At 39.8% G+C, this 21,348-nt stretch overlaps 1 protein-coding gene across 1 annotated transcript in view; it reads right to left on the bottom strand.

The window, feature by feature from the left end:
• The window catches only part of LOC145539555 (uncharacterized), a 44,625-nt gene that overhangs the window by 5,957 nt on the left and 17,320 nt on the right, over window positions 1–21,348 (bottom strand). The window contains exon 3 of the mRNA XM_081573630.1: window positions 560–736. Coding sequence (XP_081429756.1) covers window positions 643–736 — 94 coding nt within the window. The 3' untranslated portion in view covers window positions 560–642. The remainder of the gene's footprint in view (window positions 1–559; window positions 737–21,348) is intronic.

The raw sequence follows: 21,348 nt of genomic DNA, 5'->3' as shown, positions 1-21,348 counted from the left end.
AAAAGAAGGAAAGGGAAAGAGGAAGCAACAAGCAGAAGCAGAAATGACTGCATCTAGCACGGTAAAATAATATTTTAAGTATAACTAGTAATATATGGTAATATGCTATACACATATACATTCACAATCAGTATGTAATTATAAATATAATTTCCTAGATCATTTGGCTTCTACATTTAATTAAAAATACTTAATTATAATAAGTATAATTACATGTATAAAATTAATAACAGCATTTCTGTATTTATGGAATTAGTAAAAATGCAATTATACAATGATATAAAAGCGTACTATTGAAATATATATGAATGTGTGACTAAGCAAACTGAACGTTCTCCTTTCTAATCAGCTTTTCATCCCTGGATGAAATGAGGTGACATTAAGTAGAGCATTCCTCATCGTGTCGGCCCATAGTTTGTGCTTCATAAGCTTTAATCGCTTAGGTTCCAATCTTGGGATCAACCAATCAACATGCACTTCCTGAGCAGCTCAACTACTATTGTACATTTCAGATTTGGAGGACAAAAAAGGCCAATTCCTAATCTACAAGGCTACTTACATCTACTTTCAGATGTATTCCAGTTTGGAAGGCAAACCTTCTGGTTACCCTGTGAATAAGTGACTGTGGATGGTGATCATGGCTCAGAGGCATCCTTCATGCTGCATTCTATCTAGCTTCTTTTTCCCTTTCCTTTCCTTTCTCCATGTCACTGCCAGATTTTTTTGATGTTTGTTTCTGAAAACAAAATAAGAACATTCATTAGCAGTTCTTTCAAATGAAAATAACGAATTGTAATCTTCATTTTAAGTCCAGCAGTGCATCATTTCTTGAAAAGCTGTATGCAAAATGCTGTTGTTCTCCTCTTGGCTTAGCCGATGAAGACAAGGGCAGAAGCAGGTTGGCACAGAGGTGACCCAAAACAAACTCATTGTTCTTCAAGTAGCCTGAGCTAACCCTATGGGTCTGAATGCAAGCACGGTATAAAATCAGTAGGTGACACAATGAGACAGCAATGTAGATCTCTGATATTTTAAAACATCATTATAATGAGTGGTACAAGGAAAATGTGTTTTTGGATGTCAATTATCATTGGTATCAAAGGGATTAAGGAATTAAAATTTTATTTAGTCCCTAAGCAGTCAATTAAGATGTGATCCATCCAAGCAATGTGATTTGAGAACTTAGATTCTTGTTTTAATTCCTCTGAAAATAGTAGATATTGCCTTGATCCGAATTTAGTATGGCCCTTTTGGCAATAGGCACAATTTGTGAGAATTATCTATTTGGCAGTGTGTCATGTGTGTGTGCTCAGTGGCTCAGTTGTGTCCAGCTCTTTCCAACCCTGTGGACAGCAGCCTGCCAGGTTCCTCTGTCCATGGAATTTTCCAGGCAAGAATACTGGAGTGAGTTGCCATTTCCTCCTCCAGGGGTTCTTCTTGACCCAGGGATTGAATTCACCTTTCTTGCATCTCCTCCATTGGCAGTGGTAAAGGCCATTTTACCCTCCAGATGTAGAGGGCTGCCTTCAAGTTGGGCACCTGTTTGAGCCCTGGAACCCTTAGTGTGAGAAATGCACTCAGTTCAGACTTACAAAACTGTTACAGGATAAGAGGATTCAGAATTGACTCTTGTAGCCAGATTTCCCCTTCTGAAATATGTATATTTTTGGTACAAGCAATGTTACGTTAATGTTCAGTGTGTTTAGATACGTTTTGAAAAGTGCGAAGTTTCAGAGGTGGGTGGTATGTTCAATTAACCTTGGCAGAATAAAAGCCAACTCTTCGCTGGAACCTAAGTAGTATCTTGTTGGTTTGGATGATAATCTTATTCTAGGCATTAGCATACTGATACAAATGCTAATCCTTTTATGAATAAGTTTGATTGAATTTTGATTCTGGCTTCTATTTTTGGTTTCCTTCTGGAAAATGGGCTTCCCTGGTGGCTCCGATGGTAAAGAATCTGCCAGCAATGCAGGAGACCCAGGTTTGATCCCTGGGTTGGGAAGATGCCCTGGAGAACAGAATGGCTACCCACCCTAGTATTCTTACCTAGAGAATTCTATGGACAGAGGAGCCTGGAGGGGCTACAGTCCATGGGGTCGCAAAGAGCGTTGAACACTAGTGAGTGACTAACTCTGCTAACTCTTCTGGAAAATGTCTTATGTGCCCCACAAATATCCTGTAGGGCCCACATTCTGAGGTGGATTGCAGTCTATGCTGCTGCAAAAACCCTCTTGCTCCAATGCTGAACTCAAGCATCCTGCTGCTAAATTCAAAGAATGGTAACTGTTTCTCAACTTTCAGAAAATGATGATTTGATGGATAGGATTTTCTCAACTTCAAATTATTTTTTTTCCATACTTTTCTTTAAGAACTTGGGTTGATCAAAGGCAAAATGAGTAAACAGATAGCAAATAAATTAAAACTCATGCTTTGATAGGTTTCCTGTTTTCATTATGAGTGATCCAGGCAGTTCAAATCTGTGTTATTCAACAAAGATCAGAAGTATTTGTCTTCTGAAACACAGACACTCCTGTTGTGTGTGTGTGCTTAGTCGCTCAGTCATGTCCGACTCCTTGCAACCCCATGGACTGTAGCCCACCAGGCTCTTCTGTCTAAGGAATTCTCCAGGTAAGAATACTGGGTATTCTTGGGTAGCCATTCCCTTCTCCAGAGGATCTTCCCGACCCAGGGATCAAACCTGGGTCTCCTACATTGCAGGCAGATTCTTTATCATCTGAGCCACCAGGGAAGCCCTGACATTCCTGCTACCACCTATTAAAGGCTTTTCTGCCTAGGGCAGTGAGGAAAACCCAGATGACCTGGTGTACAGAGGAAAGGAAGGAGCAAAAGAAGTGGGAGGATGAGACTGGACCTCACTCTGCTCTATTTTAACAAGGGCTTGCCCACTTCTGCATACCAGCCTCTGCTGAGTGGATGCGCAGACTGGCAAAACACTTGTAACTAAAAGAACAGTTTCTCAATAAGCCTGTTTCTTGGGGTGTAGAAACAGCTGAAAGGTTCTTAGTGGTTTTTAAGATGCCTTTTCCAAATGACACTTGTTCACTACCCAAAATTTATTTGTAGAACCAAAACTTTGAACAGGACTGGCTACGTGATTTATGGAGGCCAATACAAAATGAAAATGCAAGGCCTCTGGTTGAAAACTGAAGACTTTCCAGCAGTGCCACAGAGCACGAAGCCAAGCACAGGAACCTTCTGAGAGGAGGGGGAGAACCTGGGGTACCGCACGCGTTGTGTGCCCATGAAGAGCTTTACTCAGCAACTTTCCTTTGACTAGTTTTCTCAACAGCCACAAACTAGTGTTCTTGGGGGCAAGGTCCCTAGAAAACAGCAACAGAGACATAAGAGAACTTGTTGGACATTCCCCTCTTGGGCTCCTGTCTTTTTTAACCAGACTTGCTGGTGACTCGGTCTCACACTCATGTCTGAGAACCATTGCCACATGATGGATTTTGGTGCTTAAAACGATGAAGAAGGACAAATGTTGTATGATATCACCTACATGTGGACTCCAAAAAATGCAACAAGCTAGTGAATATAGCAAAAAAGAAACAGACTCACAGATATAGAGAACAAACTAGTGGTTATCTGTGAGGAGAAGAAAGTGGGGAGGGTCAAAGACAGGGGTGAGGGATTGAGAGGCACAAACTATTATACATAAAATAAATAAGTTGTGAGGGTATATTGTACAACACAGGGAATATAGCCAATATTTTATAATAATTATAAATGGAACATAACTTTTAAAAATTATAAATCACCATGTTATACATTACAACTCACATAATATTGTATATCAACTATACTTTGATAAATAAAAATAATAATAAAATGTAATACCATGTAAAAATAAATAAAATAATGGATTTGGAGGGTTTTATCTTCCCTTTTTAACTGTTATCTTCCTTTTTAAAATTCATTTTTAATTTTATTTTTTGGCTTGTATTATGTGGGATATTAGTTCCCTGACCAGGGATCAAATTCATGCCCTCTGCACTGGAAGCACAGAGTCTTAATCACTGGACCTCCAGAGAAGTCCCCAAATGATGAATTTTGGAATGGAAGTAATCTCAGGGATCATGTGGCCTATCTTACGTACAATAAAATTAAGGGTGGGGTGAAGCAGAGTGAGGCCTAGAGTCCACTCTCTACTCATCTGCTGAACAATTTTTAGAGCACCAAATGCTCTATGGTTCATCACTCATGGTCATCTTCTCAGCCAAGCCAGCTCATATCCCAGTTTTAAAGATGAGGAAATCAAAATGCCAAAACTGTTCAGTGAGTCCACAAGCAGAGCTGGAATTAAAAACCAGAATTCCTAAATGCCCTGCCCAGGGCCCTCTGCTCGGCCTACAGGCAATGCGATACAGGTGAGCTAACTGGCTAGCCACTCTCCACCAGCGTCCAAACCCAACACCAACCAATGTAGCCCAAAGTCCCCAGGAAATGTGCAGCTCAGGGTGGCTCAGTTTGGTGTCCTGACAAGGACTGATGGGAGCCTGGGTTGTTTTGAAGAAGCTGGTGTCTATGATTCATGCTGTGTGGACTCATGGATCTCGCCACAGGCACAGAAGTGAGTCTAGGAGTTTTCTCTCCTAGTCTAAGGTTCTTTAGGAGGCCCGTAATACCCTCTTCTGTATCCTCATGTCTGCCCCTTGCATTCCTATCATTCAGTTACTTTGAAAGTCTTGGCCTCGGCTTATCATTTTTTCCATTCTTAGGCCAAGGCTATTTGTAGTTTCTCCACCTGTCACCATGTATGTTAGGCTGCAAAGGGCAAGTGCAGGTTCATGAATTGCATGATCCCAACTCAACCTCCTTTAGAACACCATGCTTTCTTTGAATGTTTCAGTTGAGGGATCCTTTATGTATCTTCAGACCTTTTCAGCTCTGCCCTTTCACTTGGGCTGGGTGATACATATTGAGTTAGATATGTATGAAGTTAGTTTCATTTAAGGTTTGAATTATTTCCCATTTGCAAATGAGAGATCTTTGACAACTTACTAATTGCATAATATGCTCTTGATTACAGAAGTTATTGCACGAGTCCAAACCACACAGGATTATTATAGAAGAAATGCCATGGAAAGGAAGCAGGAAAGCATAATGGAATAGAAAGTAAGAGGAAAGCAATTTTCAGAGTGCAATTTATAGTGCAAATGGGAAATAGTCACCAAAGCCATAATTGAAATGGGAAACTGTGAATATTACTAATCAAGAAAGAAAATGGAATGTATCATAGACTTAAATGTAAAAATCCCAGAAGATAACACAGAGAAAATCCAGGTGAGCTTGGATTTGGTGATGAGATTTTAAATACAACACCAAAAGTATTATCCTTGAAAGAAAGAAATGATAAGTTGATATAGAAAACAGGCTTATGGTTACCAAAGGTGAAGTGGGGGAGGGATAAATTAGGAGTTTTGGATTAACATATACACACTATTATATATAAAACAGATAACCAACAAGGACTTATTATATTGAGCACAGGGAACTATGCTCAATATTTTGTAGTAACTTATAAGGGAAAAGAATCTGAAAAAGAATATGTGTATAGTACAGTCTATGAGGTCACAAAAGAGTTGGACATGACTTGGTGACTAAACAACAACAACATCTGAAACCAACATGATATTTCAAATCAACTATAGTTCAGTAAAAATAATTTTTTAAAGAAATAAATTGAACATTAAAAAAAAAAACTCCTGTGAAAGTTACTATTAAGAGAATGAAATGACTAGCTACATACTGGGAGAAAATACTTGCAAAAGACATCTCTGATAAAGGATGAAAAAGGAAAGTGAAGTCACTCAGTTGTGTCTGACTCGTTGTGACACCATGGACTGTAGCCCTACCAGGCTCCTCCAACCATGGGATTTTTCAGGCAAGATTGCCATTTCCTTCTCCAGGGGATCTTTCCGACCCAGGGATTGAACCCGGGTCTCCCACATTGTAGGCAGACGCTTTACTGTCTGAGCCACCAGGGAAGTCCTAATAAAGGATAGTTATCCAAAATATACAAAGAACTCAAAACTAAACAGGAAGATCTGAACTGATACCTTAAGAGAGAATGTACAGATGGCAAATAAGCATATGAAAATATGTTCTACATCATATGTCCTTAGGGAACTGCAAATTAAAACAATAATGAGATCCTACTACATATCTGTTGCTGCTGCTGCTGCTAAGTCGCTTCAGTCGTGTCCAACTCTGTGTGACCCCATAGACGGCAGCCCACCAGGCTCCCCCGTCCCTGGGATTCTCCAGGCAAGAACACTGGAGTGGGTTGCCATTTCCTTCTCCAATGCATGAAAGAGAAAGTGAAAGTGAAGTTGCTCAGTCATGTCTGACTCATAGTGACCCCATAGACTGCAGCCTACCAGGCTCCTCCGTCCATGGGATTTTCCAGGCAAGAGGACTGGAGTGGGCTGCCATTGCCTTCGCCGACATACCTGTTAGAAAGGCTAATATCCAAAACACTGACAACCCAAACGCTGATGAGGATATGGAGCACTAAGAATTCTCCTTCATTGCTTCTGGGAAAGCAACACCATGTAGCCACTCTGGAAGACAGTTGGAGTTTCTTACAAAACTAAACATATGATCCAGAAATAGAGTTTACCCAAGTGATTTAAAAACTTAAGTCCATATGAGAACCTGCATATGAGTGTTTATAGCAGTTTTGTTCATAACTGCCAAAACTTGGAAGCAACCAAGTACATGAATGAATAAACAAATTATAGTACATTCAGACAGTGGAATATTATTCAATGATAAAAAGAAATGAGCTATTAGGCATAAAAAGACACAGAGAGGGACTTCTCTGATGGTCCAGTGGCTAAGACTCCAAGCTCCTAATGCAGGGGGCCCCTGGTTTGATCTCTGGTTGGGGAACTAGATCCCACATGCAGCAACTAAGAGTTCACATGGCACAACTAAAAACAATCCTGCCTGCCGCAGCTAAAGATCCCACATGTCACTAATGGTCCCTCATGCCATAAGATCTGGTGCAGCCATTTAAAAAAAAGTAAACAAATACATTTTTTTAAAAGCTGTATAAAAAAAGACATGGATTAAGTGTAAATGTTTGCTATGAAGAAGAAGCCAATCTGAAAAAGCTACATACTATGGGATTATGTATGACATTCTGGAAAAGGCAAAAATATTGAGACAGTAAAAAGATGGTTGCCAGGGATTTGGCGGGAGGAAGTGATAAAGGTGTCAAGCACAGGCCATTTTTAGGTCAGTGAAAGTATTTGATATGATTCTCTAATAAAGGACACAAGTCATTATACACATATTTCAAGATTCAAAGACTCTACAATACCAAGCAGAAACCCTAATGTAAATGATGTACTTTAGTTACTCTGTGTGTGTGTGCTGGTTATTCACTCAGTTGTGACCGACTCTTTGCAATCCCATGGACTGTATGTAGCCTGGCAGGCTCCTCTGTCGTGGGATTCTCTAGGCAAGAATACGGGAATGGGTTGCCATTTCCTTCTCCAGGGGATCTTCCCAATCCAAGGACTGAACCCAGGTCTCCTGCATTGCTGTCAGATTCTTTATCATCTGAGCTACCAGGGAAGGCCACTTTAGTTACTAATAATGAATTAATGTTGGTGCATCAATTGCAACAAATGTACAGCATTGCAAGATGTTAATAATAGGGGCAACTAGTAATAATAGGGGATATAGGTGAGGAAGTAAATGGGAACCCTCTGTACTTTCAGTTTAATTTTTCTGTAAATTTAAAAAACAAAACAAAAACTTAAAAAAAAGTCGATTAGTTAAAAGACCATATAAGCTTACAGTAGAATAAAGGATTAACCGAGCCTGAATCATGTACCTCTGGATTTCTTGTTATGAGGGGCTATACATTTTTCTTGTTTAAGTGACATCTAATCTTACTTTTTTTATGTGTAAAAGCACAGATACACATATAGTATCTAAAGAGATTTACAGATTCTCTCTCATATTTTAAGTGTATGGGGGAAGGTACAGGTTTAGCGGGGGGAGAAAGCAAAAAAGATGCCTGGGGGTGTTATAATGAAAAAGCAAGTGGCTTTTTTTCACATTTTGCTTATCCATCCATCTGTCCATAGACATATGAGTTGCTTCTACCTCTTGGCTAGTGTGAACAATGCTGCTAGAAACATGAGTGTACAAGTATCTCTTTGAACCCCTACTTTCGATTTTGGGGGTATCTACTAGATCAAAGAGAATTCTATGTTGCTGGATCATATAGCAATTCTATATCTAATTTTTTTGAGGAGCCTCCATACTGTTTTCCATAGTGACTGCACCACTTTACATTCCCACCAACAGTGCACAAGTGTTCCAGTTTCTACACATCCTCACCAACACATTATCTTCTGTGTGGGGGGTGGCAGACTTGCTTTCCTTTTAGGTAACATGATGCTTTCATATTCAAATTTTGTAAGACCTTATTGATGGAAAACGTGGTAGATGACGAAATCCTCACTTCTGTGTGGGATTTTTCCAGAACACTTTTCTCGGTGTTTATGCAGGTAGCCCTGGGTGCTCTGACACTGATCTCCCTCATGATGTTAGAGTTCTGTAAGATCAAGTGAGTTCTGGGTCATAAAAGGAAAATAAAATTGTGTTTCAGTGTTGTTGTTTAGTCACCAAGTCATGCCCAACTGTTTTGCAACCCCGTGGACTGGACTGTAGCCCGCCAGGCTCCTCTGTGCATGGGATTTCCCAGGCAAGAACACTGGAGTGGGTTGCCATTTCCTTCTTTAGGGGATCTTCCTGACCCAGGGGTTGAACCCACAACTCCTGCTTAGCGCAGGCAGATTCTTTCCTGAGCCACCAGGAAAGTTCTTTTGGTTTTAACTTTCCATTATTATAGGCTTATTTTTTAATATTATGGGCTTACTTTTTTTAAACTTTTAGTTTATTGTATTATTTTATTTTTTATTTTATTATTATTTTAACACTTTCATAAATTTATTTATTTTAGTTGGGGGCTAATTACTTTACAATATTGTAGTGGTTTTTGCCATACATTGACATGAATCAGCCATGGGTTTACTTGTGTTCCCCATCCTGAACCCCCCTCCCCCCTCCCTCCCCATCCCATCCCTCTGGGTCATCCCATTGCCCCAGCCCTGAGTATTTGTCTCATGCATCGAACCTGGAATGGTGTCCTGTTTCACATATGATAATATACATGTTTCAATGCTATTATTTTAAAATATTAAAAATTACTTTATAGTCCTTTATATTTTTTCACATTTTTAATTCTCTTTTATTTTCTTAAACCTAGTAGGCATATTTTATTTTATGTTCCCATTCTGATCATTCCAATATCTGAAATGTTAGTCTGATTTTGATACTTAATTTTTTTCCTGCAAGGCCTTTTTTCTGCCTTACTTCCTTCTGTGTTTTGGGAGTTTATACCATGACTTCACATTTTTGTTTTTTAAATTTTGGCTGCACTTTGAGGCATGTGGGACCTTAGTTTCCTGACCAGAGATGAAACTCGGTCCCCCTGCTTTGGAAGGCAGAGTCTTAACCAATGGACCACCAGGGAAGCCCCCAGACTTCACATTCTTTTGAAGTTGATTAATAAGAATCTATTAACCCCACTGTTGAAGGTGTCTGGTCCTCCAGACAGCATCTGGATTTACTTCTACCAGGACACCATGGGCACTAGTGATTGATGGCTCTCTATATTTTGTTTTGCTTTGTTTAAAATATAACAGAGCATCATTAACATATAATAACGTGCATACATTTAAAATGTCTAATTCAATAAAGCTGTCATATGTATATACCTGTGAAGCCATCACCACAGTCAAGACACTGAAGATATCTATCACCCCCAAAAGTTTTCTCGTGCCCTTTGTCATATTGCATTTCTGCCCCGTACTACCCTAGGTAAACACTCGTCTGCTTTCTGCCTCCACAGTTTGCAGCAAGTGGAATCGTGCCATATGCACTCTTGTTTTTGGTCTGGCTTCTTTCCATTGGCATAATTATTTTCCAATTTAGCCATATTATTATGTGGATGAAGTGTTCATTTCTTTTTATTACTGAAAACTTTTCTCTTGGATGTATACTCATTTCCTGGGGCTTCTGCAACAAGTTACCACAAACCAAATGGCTTGAAACAACAGAAATGTATTCTCTCCACAGTTCTGGAGGCTGAAAGTCTGGAATTTCAGAAGAGCACTCTTTTCCAGGGGCTGTAGGGGCGAACCTATTCCTCACCTTTTCCAGTTCCTGGCAAAAGTGTGCAATCCTTTACTTATTGCTCCATCATAATCTCTGCCTTTGTGATCAGAGTGCCTCCTCCTTTTCTCTTCAGGTCTCTAATCAGGTCACTATTACTGTATTTAAGGTTCATCTGGATAATCCAGGATTATCTTTTCATTAGAAAATCCTTAAAAAAAAAGACTCTTTTCTCAAATAAAGTAACATTCAGAGGTTTCGAGCATTACACCTGGATGTCTTTGGGGGGCAATTTTTCAGCCTACCACAGAATGGATACACCACAATTCTTTAATCTACTCACCTGTTGCTGGACATTTAGTTTATTTTCAGTTTTTGGCTACTACAAATATGCATATTCATGAATAAGTCTGAGTATGTACACATGTTTTCATATCTCTAAGTATATATCTAGGAGTGGATTGGGTGGAAGATATGGTAGGCATATACCTAACTTTTAAAGAAACTGTCAAATCATTTTTCATCAGCAATGTCTGAGAGTTCTGTTTCTTCCACATCCTGGCTAACACTTGGTATGAAAACATTAGTCACTCAGTTGTGTCTGACTCTTTGAGATCCCGTGGACTGTAGCCCACCAGGCTCCTCTGTCCATGGGATTCTCCAGGCAAGAATACTGGAGTGGGTTCAGTTCATTTCAGTTCAGTTCAGTTACTCAGTCTTGTCTGACACTTTGCGACCCCATGGACTGCAGCACTCCAGGCCTCCCTGTCCATCACCAATTCCCAGAGTTTACTCAAACTCATGTCCCTTGAGTCGGTGATGCCATCCAGCCACCTTATCCTCTGTTGTCCCCTTCTCCTCCCGCCTTAAATCTTTCCCAGCATCAGGGTCTTTTCAAATGAGTCAGCTCTTCCCATCAGGTGGCCAAAGTATTGGAGCTTCAGCTTCAGCATCTGTCCTTCCAATGAATATTCATGGTTGATTTCCTTTAGGATGGACTGGTTGGATCTCCTTGCTGTCCAAGGGACTCTAAAGAGTCTTCTCCAACACCACAGTTCAAAGCATCAATTCTTCAGTGCTCAGCTTTCTTTATAGTCCTACTCTCACATCCATACATGACCACTGGAAAAACCATAGCTTTGACTAGATGGACCTTTGTTGACAAAGTAATGTCTCTGCTTTTTAATAAGCTGTCTAGGTTGGTCATAACTTTTCTTCCAAGGAGCGAGCATCTTTTAATTTCATGGCTGCAGTCACCATCTGCAGTGATTTTGGAGCCCCCCAAAATAAAGTCTGTCACTGTTTCCACTATTCCCCCATCTATTTGTCATGAAGTGATGGGACCAGATGCCATGATCTTAGTGTTCCGAATGTTGAGTTTTAAGCCAGGTTTTTTACTCTCCTCTTTCACTTTCATCAAAAGGCTCTTTAGTTCTTCTTCACATTCTGCCATAAGAGTGGTGTCATCTGCATATCTGAAGTTATTGATATTTCTCCCAGCAGTCAATTCCAGCTTGTGCTTCCTCCAGCCCAGCATTTCTCATGATGTACTCTGCACATAAGTTAAATAAGCAGGGTGACAATATACAGCCTTGACGTACTCCTTTCACAATTTGGAACCAGTCTGTTGTTCCATGTCCAGTTCCAGATCCAGCTTCTTGACCTGCATACAGGTTTCTCAGGAGGCAGGTCAGGTGGTCTGGTATTCTCATCTCTTGAAGGATTTTCCACAGTTTGTTGTGATCCACGAAGTCAAAGGCTTTGGCATAGTCAATAAAGCAGAAGTAGATGTTTTTCTGGAGCTCGCTTACTTTTTCGATGGTCCAGTAGATGCTGGCAATTTGATCTTTGGTTCCTCTGCCTTTTCTAAGTCCAGTTTGAACAGCTGGAAGTTCACAGTTCACGTACTGCTGAAGCCTGGCGTGGAGGATTTTGAGCATTACTTTACTAGCGTGTGAGATGAGTGCAATTGTGCAGTAGTTCAAGCATTCTTTGGCATTGCCTTTCTTTGGGATTGGAATGAAAACTGACCTTTTCCAGTCTGTGGCCACTGCTGAGTTTTCCAAATTTGCTGGCATATTGAGTGCAGCACTTTCACCGCATCATCTTTTAGGATTTGAAATAGCTCAACTGGAACTCCATCACCTCCACTAGCTTTGTTCATAGTGATGCTTCCTAAGGCCCACTTGACTTCGAATTCCAGGATGTCTGGCTCTAGGTGAGTGATCACACCTTTGTGATTATCTGGGTCATGAAGATCTTTCTTGTAGAGTTCTTCTGTGTATTCTTACCAGAAATGGTATGGACCTAACAGAAGCAGAAGATATTAAGAAGAGATGGCAAGAATACACTGGAGTGGGTAGCTATTCCCTTCTCCAGGGAATCTTCCCAACCCAGGGATCAAACCCAGGTCTTCTGCATTGTGGGCCGATTCTTTGCATCTGAGCCACCAGGGAAGCCTAACGCTTAGTACAGTAAATCTTTTTAATTCTAGCCATTCTAACATGCGTGTGATGCTATCTCATTATGCTTTTGATATTCATTTCCATGGTAACAACTGATGTTGGCATCTTTTACAGTGTTTATTTGCCACCCTTATATTTTTATTAGTGAAGTGCCTGTTTAAATGTTTTGCCCACTTTTTAATTGGATTGCTGGTTTTCTTATGATTGATTTTGAAACATCTTTACATATTCTTGATATTTTACCTACATTTAGGTATTTACCTATTTACAAGATAGGGCTTGTATATATTTTCTCTCATGTGCAATTTGTCTTTCCATTCTCTTACCAGTGTCTTTTGAAAGACAGAATCTCTTAATTTTGAAGAACTCCAATTTATTGATTTTTTTCCCTTCATGGATAATGTTTTGGGTGTCATATCATGTCTAAAATAATGATATTTGTCTAACCAAAAGGTAAACAGACTTTCCACAAGGTTTTCTTTCAGAAGTTTTATAGTTCTAGGTTTTACATTTAGGTCTATGATCCACTTTGAATTATTTTTTGTGTATTGTGCAATGTATAAATTGAAGTTTAGTTTTTGGTATGGTTACTCAATTGTTCTAGCACCTTTGTTGAAAAGATTATTCATTCTCTGATTAATACCTTTGCAACTTTGTCAAAAATCAGTTCCTCAGTCATTTTGCTGTATGGCAGAAATTAACACAGCATTATAAACCAACTATATTTCAGTAAAATTCTTTAAAAAAACTAACAGCTTGGGAGGCTCAAGAGGGAGAGCTTATATGTATACATATTTCTGATTCATGATGTTGTACAGCCGTAAGTAATACAACATTGTAAAGCAATTATACTCTAATAAAAAAAATAGAAAATAAAAATAAATAAAATAAAATCAAGTCATGAGAAAATGGAAAAAAAAACTGGCAGCTTTTAAAAACCAATTGCTCATATATGTGTGAGTCTATTTTGGGGTTTTCTACTCTATCCCATTGATCTGTTTGTCTATCGTGATGACAATACTAATTGTTTTTTATTTGTTTACCATGGGTTTATAAAAATTCTTGAAATTAGGTAGTGTTAGCTCTTCAATTTGTTCTTCTTTTTCAAGTTTGTTTTTGGCTACTATAGATCCTTTGGATTTCTATATGCCTTTTGGAATCCCATTTTTCAATTTTTAAAAAAAGCCTGCTATGATTTTGATCATGATTGCATTTAACCCACAGATCAATTTGAGTAGAAAATACATCTTGACAAGGTTGACTTTTCTAGACCATGAACACAGTATATCACTCTTTTTATTTAGGTCTTTCTTTAATAAACTTTTGTAGTTTTCAGTGTATAGGTTTTATATGTCTTTTGTTAGATTTATCCCTAAGTAGTTTATATTTTTGATGCTGTCAATAAGTGCCATTATTTTAAAATTACATTTTCTGGTTCTTCACTGATAGTATATAGATATATAATAGATTTTCATACATCAGTCTTGTATTCCTGCAACCTTATAAAACTCATTGGTAGAATTTATCAGTTAAGCCATCAGGGTCTGGAGGTTTCTTTGTGGAAAGGTCTTTACAATTTCAGTATCTTCAACAAGACTGTTTACGCCATCTTTTTTTGGCTGCACCACTCAACATGTAGGATCTAGTTCCCTGACCAGGGATCAAACCCTTGCCCCCTGCAGTGGAAGATTGGAGTCTTAAGCACTGGACAGCCAGGGAAATCCTAGAACATCTATTTTTTGTTGAGTGAGATTTAGTAAGTTATGTCTTTCTAGGAATCCATCCATTTTATCTACGTTGTGTCTGTGTGGGAGGAGGTCGGCATACAATTGTTCATAATATTCCTTTATTATTCTGAAATAATAGAAAAAATATATATTGGTCTCCGCCTGCAGTTTCTGGCACAGAACTCCTAAAACACCTGTAAATTCTTAAGTAATAAGAGCAATAAGAACATTTTTTGATATAGTAAGTGACTCTGGATGGCTCCTGGAGAGGGGCTGGTCACCAGAAAGACCAAGTCATGATTAAAAGCTAGGAATTTTCAGCCCTACTCTCCATCCTCCAGAGATGGAAGAGTGGCTGGAAATGGAGTTGATTTTTGATCCTGCCCAAGCAAGGATGACTCCATAAAACCCAATAGCACGGGGTTTGGAGAGCTTTCAGGTTGCAAACATCTCCACACTAGGAGGTGACTCCCCCCACCAACTCCATGGGGACACAGGCTCTTGCACTCAGGACCCTCCCAGAGGGCCATTCCTATTGTCCTCTGCCAGTCATTCTGGTGCACCAGTCACTGACTGACCCTTTGGAGTTTCAGCTTTTAGAAGAATTTTAGAAGAATCTTCTATTAGACTTTCTCTGTGGAGTACTTCCTGTATTCCCTAGCCTTAGTCTTCTGTGCTTTGTACCCTGCATGCCCAGAAAGTCTTGCTTTTTTTTTTTTTTGATCAAATGCCCTCAGGACAAAATCTAGCTTTAGATGTTTGTATTACTTCTCATGGCTTCTACTTTTCACTTAGTTCTGCTTTCTAGATATGTCTTAATTTAATGTCAGCTCATTAATGTATTCACAAAGATATTTTAAGATATTACATCAAGTCTCTTAATTTATTTATTGTACTGCACTTCTTTCAATCCCAGGCTTCCATTAGAAAAACTAACATTTTCTAGATGAGAGAATGAAGAAGATGGAAGAAGTCTTCCCATCATTTTATAAACCTCACTGTGCAGGTAATAATTATCTCTCTCTATAAACAAAATCTACCCTATCAACTTCTCAAAGGTACTCGGTTCTACATCAGTAGAGTCAGGATAATCCACTTTCTTAAAAGTTGCTTTTCTATAATAAACATTTACAAAGTTTTTCTGCATATATTATTTCATTTGCTCTTCATAATACCCCTGGTGGAGTATGCAAGGCAGGAATTATGGACATTTCACAGCTGGGGAAGCTGAAACTTGGAGAATGGTTTGTCCAGTATCATCCAAGTATTGGGTTGGCCAAAATGTTCATTTGGATTTTTCTGTAAGCTGTTTGGAAAAACCCCAGTGAACTTTTTAGCCAACCCAGTAAGTGATAATGCTGGGTCTTGAGTCTAGATTCTCAAGTCCTGATGATGTGAGATATGAATGTGATCCTTACAGTAAATAACTTGCTTATACATGCTTTTATGTTTTTTTAAGTTTAAACACATTACATGTAATGTTAATATAAATATAATATATAAATAAGTATAAATAAATAATATACATACATATGTAATGTTAACATAATTAGAGTGTTTATGATCAATATTACAGCACAAAGTATTTAAACACAGTGCTTCTCAAACTACAAGCCAGTGGCGTATCTTTTTAAAATGCAGATTCTAATTCTCAAGGTCTAGTCTAGGGTTTGACCCCCAAGCTCTACTGTCTAATAAGCCAGCCCCCAAGTGTAGGTGCAGGTCTGCAGGCAGACCACTCTTTGAGCAGCAAAGGTTTCATAAGTTTTATAAGTAAGAACTTAGGGTGAGAGAGCCAGTAAAGTGTGGTTAAAATGTCCTGGAGTAGGGACCAGGTAATGTTGGCTCCAACCTTAAAAAGCCACTTGGGGGCTTCCCTGATGGCTCAGTGGTAAAGAATCTGCCTGCCAACGCAGAAGACATAGGTTCAAAGCGTGGTCCCGGAAAATCCCACATGGCATGTAGCATCTAAGCCGGTGCACCACTACTGACTCTGTGCTCTAAAGCCCAGGAGCCACAACGACTGAACCCCACCCACCCTAGAGCCTGTGCTCTGCAACAGAAGATGTCACTGCAGTTAGAAGCCCACACAACGCAACTAGAGAATAGGTCCCACTTGCTGCAACTAGAGAAAAGCCTGAGCAGCACCGAAGACCCAGCAGAGCCCCCCAAAAATAAATAATTAATTTAAAAAATTCACTTAGCTGCTGTCCATGAGTGGTCCCCCTCCCTGCTCCCAGTGTGACCCATACCCCAGCCCCAAGACTTTGGTGGCCAAGTGATCACCAAGGCAGTGGCTCTTATCACTTGAAGTGACAGTAGAGATTTTATAATCCAGGTTTTTCATTTTTACATGTATGAAAATCTAGCTCAGAAAGGTAACTAAACCTGCCTGAGGTCAGAGCAGAACCAGAGTCCGAGTCAACCTGGCTTTAGGATCAGTTCTTTGTGTTGGTATGTTTGTTTGGATGCACCTCTTGGCATGTGGGATCTTAGTTCCCTGACCAGGGATCGAACCCACACCCCCAAAACTGGAAGCGTGGAGTCTTAACCACTGGACCACCATGGAAGTCCCTCTAGTAGCAGTTCTTTGCTGCCACTGCACACAGCCTCTCCAGACATCAGTGATGATTAGCCCTGGGACAGGTCCCTTAATCCCTTGGCCTCAGTAAGTATCCTCACACGGAAAATGAGAGGGTTAGACATGATCACTAAGATCCCACCACCTCTAATCCTCTCTGAAACTTGTATCTTCTTTACTTCTCCTGTGGGAAGAGAATAGAAGGATAAGAGATGGGTCCCTTCCTCCTATAGAAGTTGAGACTGAAGGGAATTAATGCAAGCACAAAGTGTTGTTTAAAATAAAATTTCAAGTGGGAATGTACTCTTTTCACTGTGAGAAGCAAGTCCCCTGATTTTCGCAGTCTCTGTCAAGTGAGAAAATTGTTTTGCCTCGAAACACTTGTCTTATTTTCTGCTGAGCTGCCTTAAAGACTAAATTATAGGGTGGACTTGGAACTTGGCTTCCTTTCTGGGACAAAGAGATAACAACAAAAACTCATCATCTTGGCCCTTTATCATTGCCAAATCTTCCAGCAGGGAACTTTAATAGCCCTTCAGTGGTGGTCTTCCTACACTTCTTCCACTGCTTGACTTTTTATTTTGTTTAGAGGGTCAGGGTCCATTACTGGGGATTGAGAAAGAAACACTCAGACTGTAATTGGTCTTTAGAAGATGTATTTGAAGATTTCTCTTCCATAAAGAAATAAAAGTTCCTAATGATTTTATAACTTTCTAGAAAACAAGCATATTTGCATGAATATTCAGAAAAAAGAAACCATATTACTCAAACACACATACAAAACAAAGGAGACTGAAATAGGGTAGAAAATTTTCTGGCTTCCTGTCAAAGAAAAATAGCTAGCCTTTTGGTATATTCAGTAGATCTATACATCCTGATTAAATCCCAACTAACAATAGGTATTTTGAATCTTTGCTAATGAAAGTAGTAGGCTGTTAAAAAAATGATTGTCACATCAGTGAGCAAATTCGCCCACAGCTAGTTAAGAGCTGCAGTCAGGATTCAAACATAGATCTTTCTGATTTCAAACTCTTTAGCTATTGTGGTATACTGCTTTTATATTTTTTTAAGCTTTTCTTTCCCCTTCAATCTTTATTTATTTGGCTGCTCTGGGTCTTAGTTGCGGCATGTGGGATATTTAGTTGCAGCCTGAGAACTCCCAGTTGCAGCATGTGGGATCTAGTTCCCTGATCAGGGATTGAACCGGGGTTCTCTTCATTGGGAGTGAAGAGTCCCAGTCACTGGACCACCAGGCAAATCCCCCTATATTGCTTTTCTCAGAGGCAATAATCTCGGTCTATCTCATTTCAGCTGTTAGACTCTGATCCAAGCTAGTCAAATACAGTCTGATGCATTTTTTTTAAATTTTACTTTTAAGTCGAAGTATAGTTGATTTACAACATTGTGTCAATTTCTGCTGTACAGCAAAGTGACTCAGTTATATAGACATTCTTTTTTATTATTATTATATTAACATTTTAATAATATTATTATTATTTTATTTTTATTCTTTTTATATATTCTTTTTGATTATGGTTTATTAAAGGATATTGATATAGTTCCTTGCGTTATATAGTAGGACCATGTTGTTTATCCATTCTCTATATAATAGTTTACATCTGCTAACCCCAAATTCCCAGTCCAGCCCTCCCCCACCTCCCCCTGGAAAACCGCAAGTCTGTTCTCTCTGTCTGTGAGTCTGTTTCTGTTCTGTAGATAGGTTCATTTGTGCCATATTTTAGATTCCACATATAAGTGATATCATGTGGTATTTGTCTTTCTCTTTCTGACTTACTTCTCTTAGTATGATAATCTATAGTTGCAGTCTGAAACAATTTTGAATTTAGTGATTCTCTACAAAAGATTGTGTGGAAACTCAAGGTAAAAGAATTTGCCAAACATGTGGTTGGAGAAAAGTAGGTTCAACTTTTGTTCTTGAATGACCCACTTCCCTGGGCCACTACAATGTAGAAATACTCCCATATAACAAGTGAAGAACTTCCAGAATCTTCTCTGAATCAGCTCTGTCACAACCAAACAATTTGGAAAAGGCAGGTCCAAAAAGGTCACTTCTTTATTCAGCAAATAATTTTTGAGCAGGTTGTAAGTACCAAAGACAAAGGTAGGTGCGGGGACACCAAGAAGAAAGCCAATTGCTCCCACCTTCAAGGAGCTCACACACTAAAGTGGAGAGAATCACACAAATGAAGGCTTAACAGGACAGTCATGTAGTAGCTGTGATAGAAGTTTGCACACAAATGCACAGATGTATGGGAAGGCGGGACTCAGGTCAGATCAGGTGAGACAAGGCAGACTCTACAGGGGAGGTGGGGACTGAGCTGAGATGTGAAAGATGAGCAGGAGTTTTCCAGGTACCTATGCTGGAATTGGTGTTTAGGAAGAAGGAAAAAATACATGCAAAAGCATGGATGCCTATTAGAGCCCTAAGTGTGGGACTCTAATGTGAGGCAGACAGGGTGACCATAGCGGGAAGCTATAGAGCAGACACGGTGCATGTGGGCTGATGCAAACCCTGAGGAGTGGCCTTATGCACCACACTGGACAACGCAGGTTTGGTCTCTAAGACAGGGGGAGCTACTAGAGAATTTACGAAAGAAATGGCAACCCACTCCAGTACTCTTGCCTGGAAAATCCCATGGACAGAGGGAGGAGCCTGGTAGGCTACGGTCCATGGGATCGCAGAGAGTCGGACACGACTGAGTGACTTCACTTCACTTTCACTTTCATAATTAGATTATCCCATTAGAAAGATCCCAAATTCAGACACTGACACCCTATAGAACCTAAATCTGCCAATGGTGTTAGCGAGCTTTTAAGAAATAATTCCGGCCACTAGCCAAGCTCTATCAAAATTATAAAGTATGTAAAAGTCTTTGCCCACCTTTCTCACTTCCTTCTTCTTCTCTCCCAGCACTGTGTTCTGTTTTTTACCATCTAACATCCCAGATCCCACCCACCTAGGCCTTCCCATTTCCCAAAACTCCAAATTAAACCTCGCTACCTAGAACCTAAACTCAGATTCACAAGATCATCTCAGACATTGCGTGAATAAAACAATTGGCATGAATGGACATTTATGAACAGGAAGAGTTAACACTGTATGTCTCCAGCCTTCTAACCACAACCCCCCAGGTATAGGAGAATGTTCTCCTGGGGAGAACTTGGTTCGAGTGAATTCAGAAGGGCATTTCTGACAGGGAGAGGGTCTCTTCCCTGGAGATTATCTATCAAAAGCTGTAAATGAGTAGAGTTACCTGTGCTATACAGTAGGTTCCCATTAGTTATCTATTCCATGTTGTTGTTGTTCAGTCACCTAGTCATGTCCGATTCTTTGCAACCCCATGATCTGCAGCATGCCAGGCCTCTCTGTCCCTCACCATCTCCTGAAGTTTGCCCAAGTTCATGTCCATTGCATCAGTGATGCCATCCAGCCATCTTATCCTCTGATGCCCTCTTCTCCTTCTGCCATCAATCTTTCCCAGCATCAGGGACTTTTCCAATGAGTCAGCGATTCGCATCAGATGCCCAAAATGCTGGAGTTTCATCTTTAGCATCAGTCTTTCCAATGAGTATTCAGGGTTGACTTCCCTCAAGATTGACTGGTTTGATCTCCTTGCTGTCCAAGGGGCTCTCAGGAGTCCTATCCAGCACCACAGTTTGAAGGCGGTGATCCACAGCCTTTATGGTCCAGCTCTCACAACCATCCATGACCACCGGGAAGACTAGCCTTGACTATACAGAGCTTTGTGAGCAGAGTAATGTCTCTTCTTTTCAACACACTGTTAGGTTTGTCATAGCTTTCCTGTCAAGAAGCAAATGCCTTCTGATTTCATGGCTGCAGTCACCATCCCCAGTGATTTTAGAGCCCAAGAAGAGGCAATCTGTCACTACTTCCTCCTTTTCCCCTTCTATTTGCCATGCAGTAATGGGGCTGGATGCCATGATCTTAGTTTTGTAATATTTAGTTTTAAGCTGGCTCTTTCACTTTCCTCCTTCACTCTCATCAAGAGGCTTTTTTTTTTAATTTTTTTAAAAATTTTATTTATTTATTTTTTTCATCAAGAGGCTTTTTACTTCTCTTCGCTTTCTGCCATCAGAGTGGTATTATCTGCATGTCTGAGGTTGTTGATGTTTTCTCCTGCCTATCTTGATTCCAGCTTGTAACTCATCCAGCCTGGCATTTCTCATGATGTGGTCAGTGCATAGATTAAACAGAGTGATGACAGACTGCCCTATCAAACTCCTTTCTCAATCTTGAACCAATCTGTTCCATACAGGGTACTAACTGTTGTTTCTTGACCTGCATACAGGTTTCTTAGGAGACAGGGAA

This window comes from Giraffa tippelskirchi, chromosome 2, assembly GCF_054371585.1.
Source record: "Giraffa tippelskirchi isolate mGirTip1 chromosome 2, T2T-mGirTip1v1.2.pri, whole genome shotgun sequence".
Taxonomy (NCBI): Eukaryota; Metazoa; Chordata; class Mammalia; order Artiodactyla; family Giraffidae; genus Giraffa; species Giraffa tippelskirchi.
This window is presented reverse-complemented; position numbering and strand designations above follow the sequence as displayed.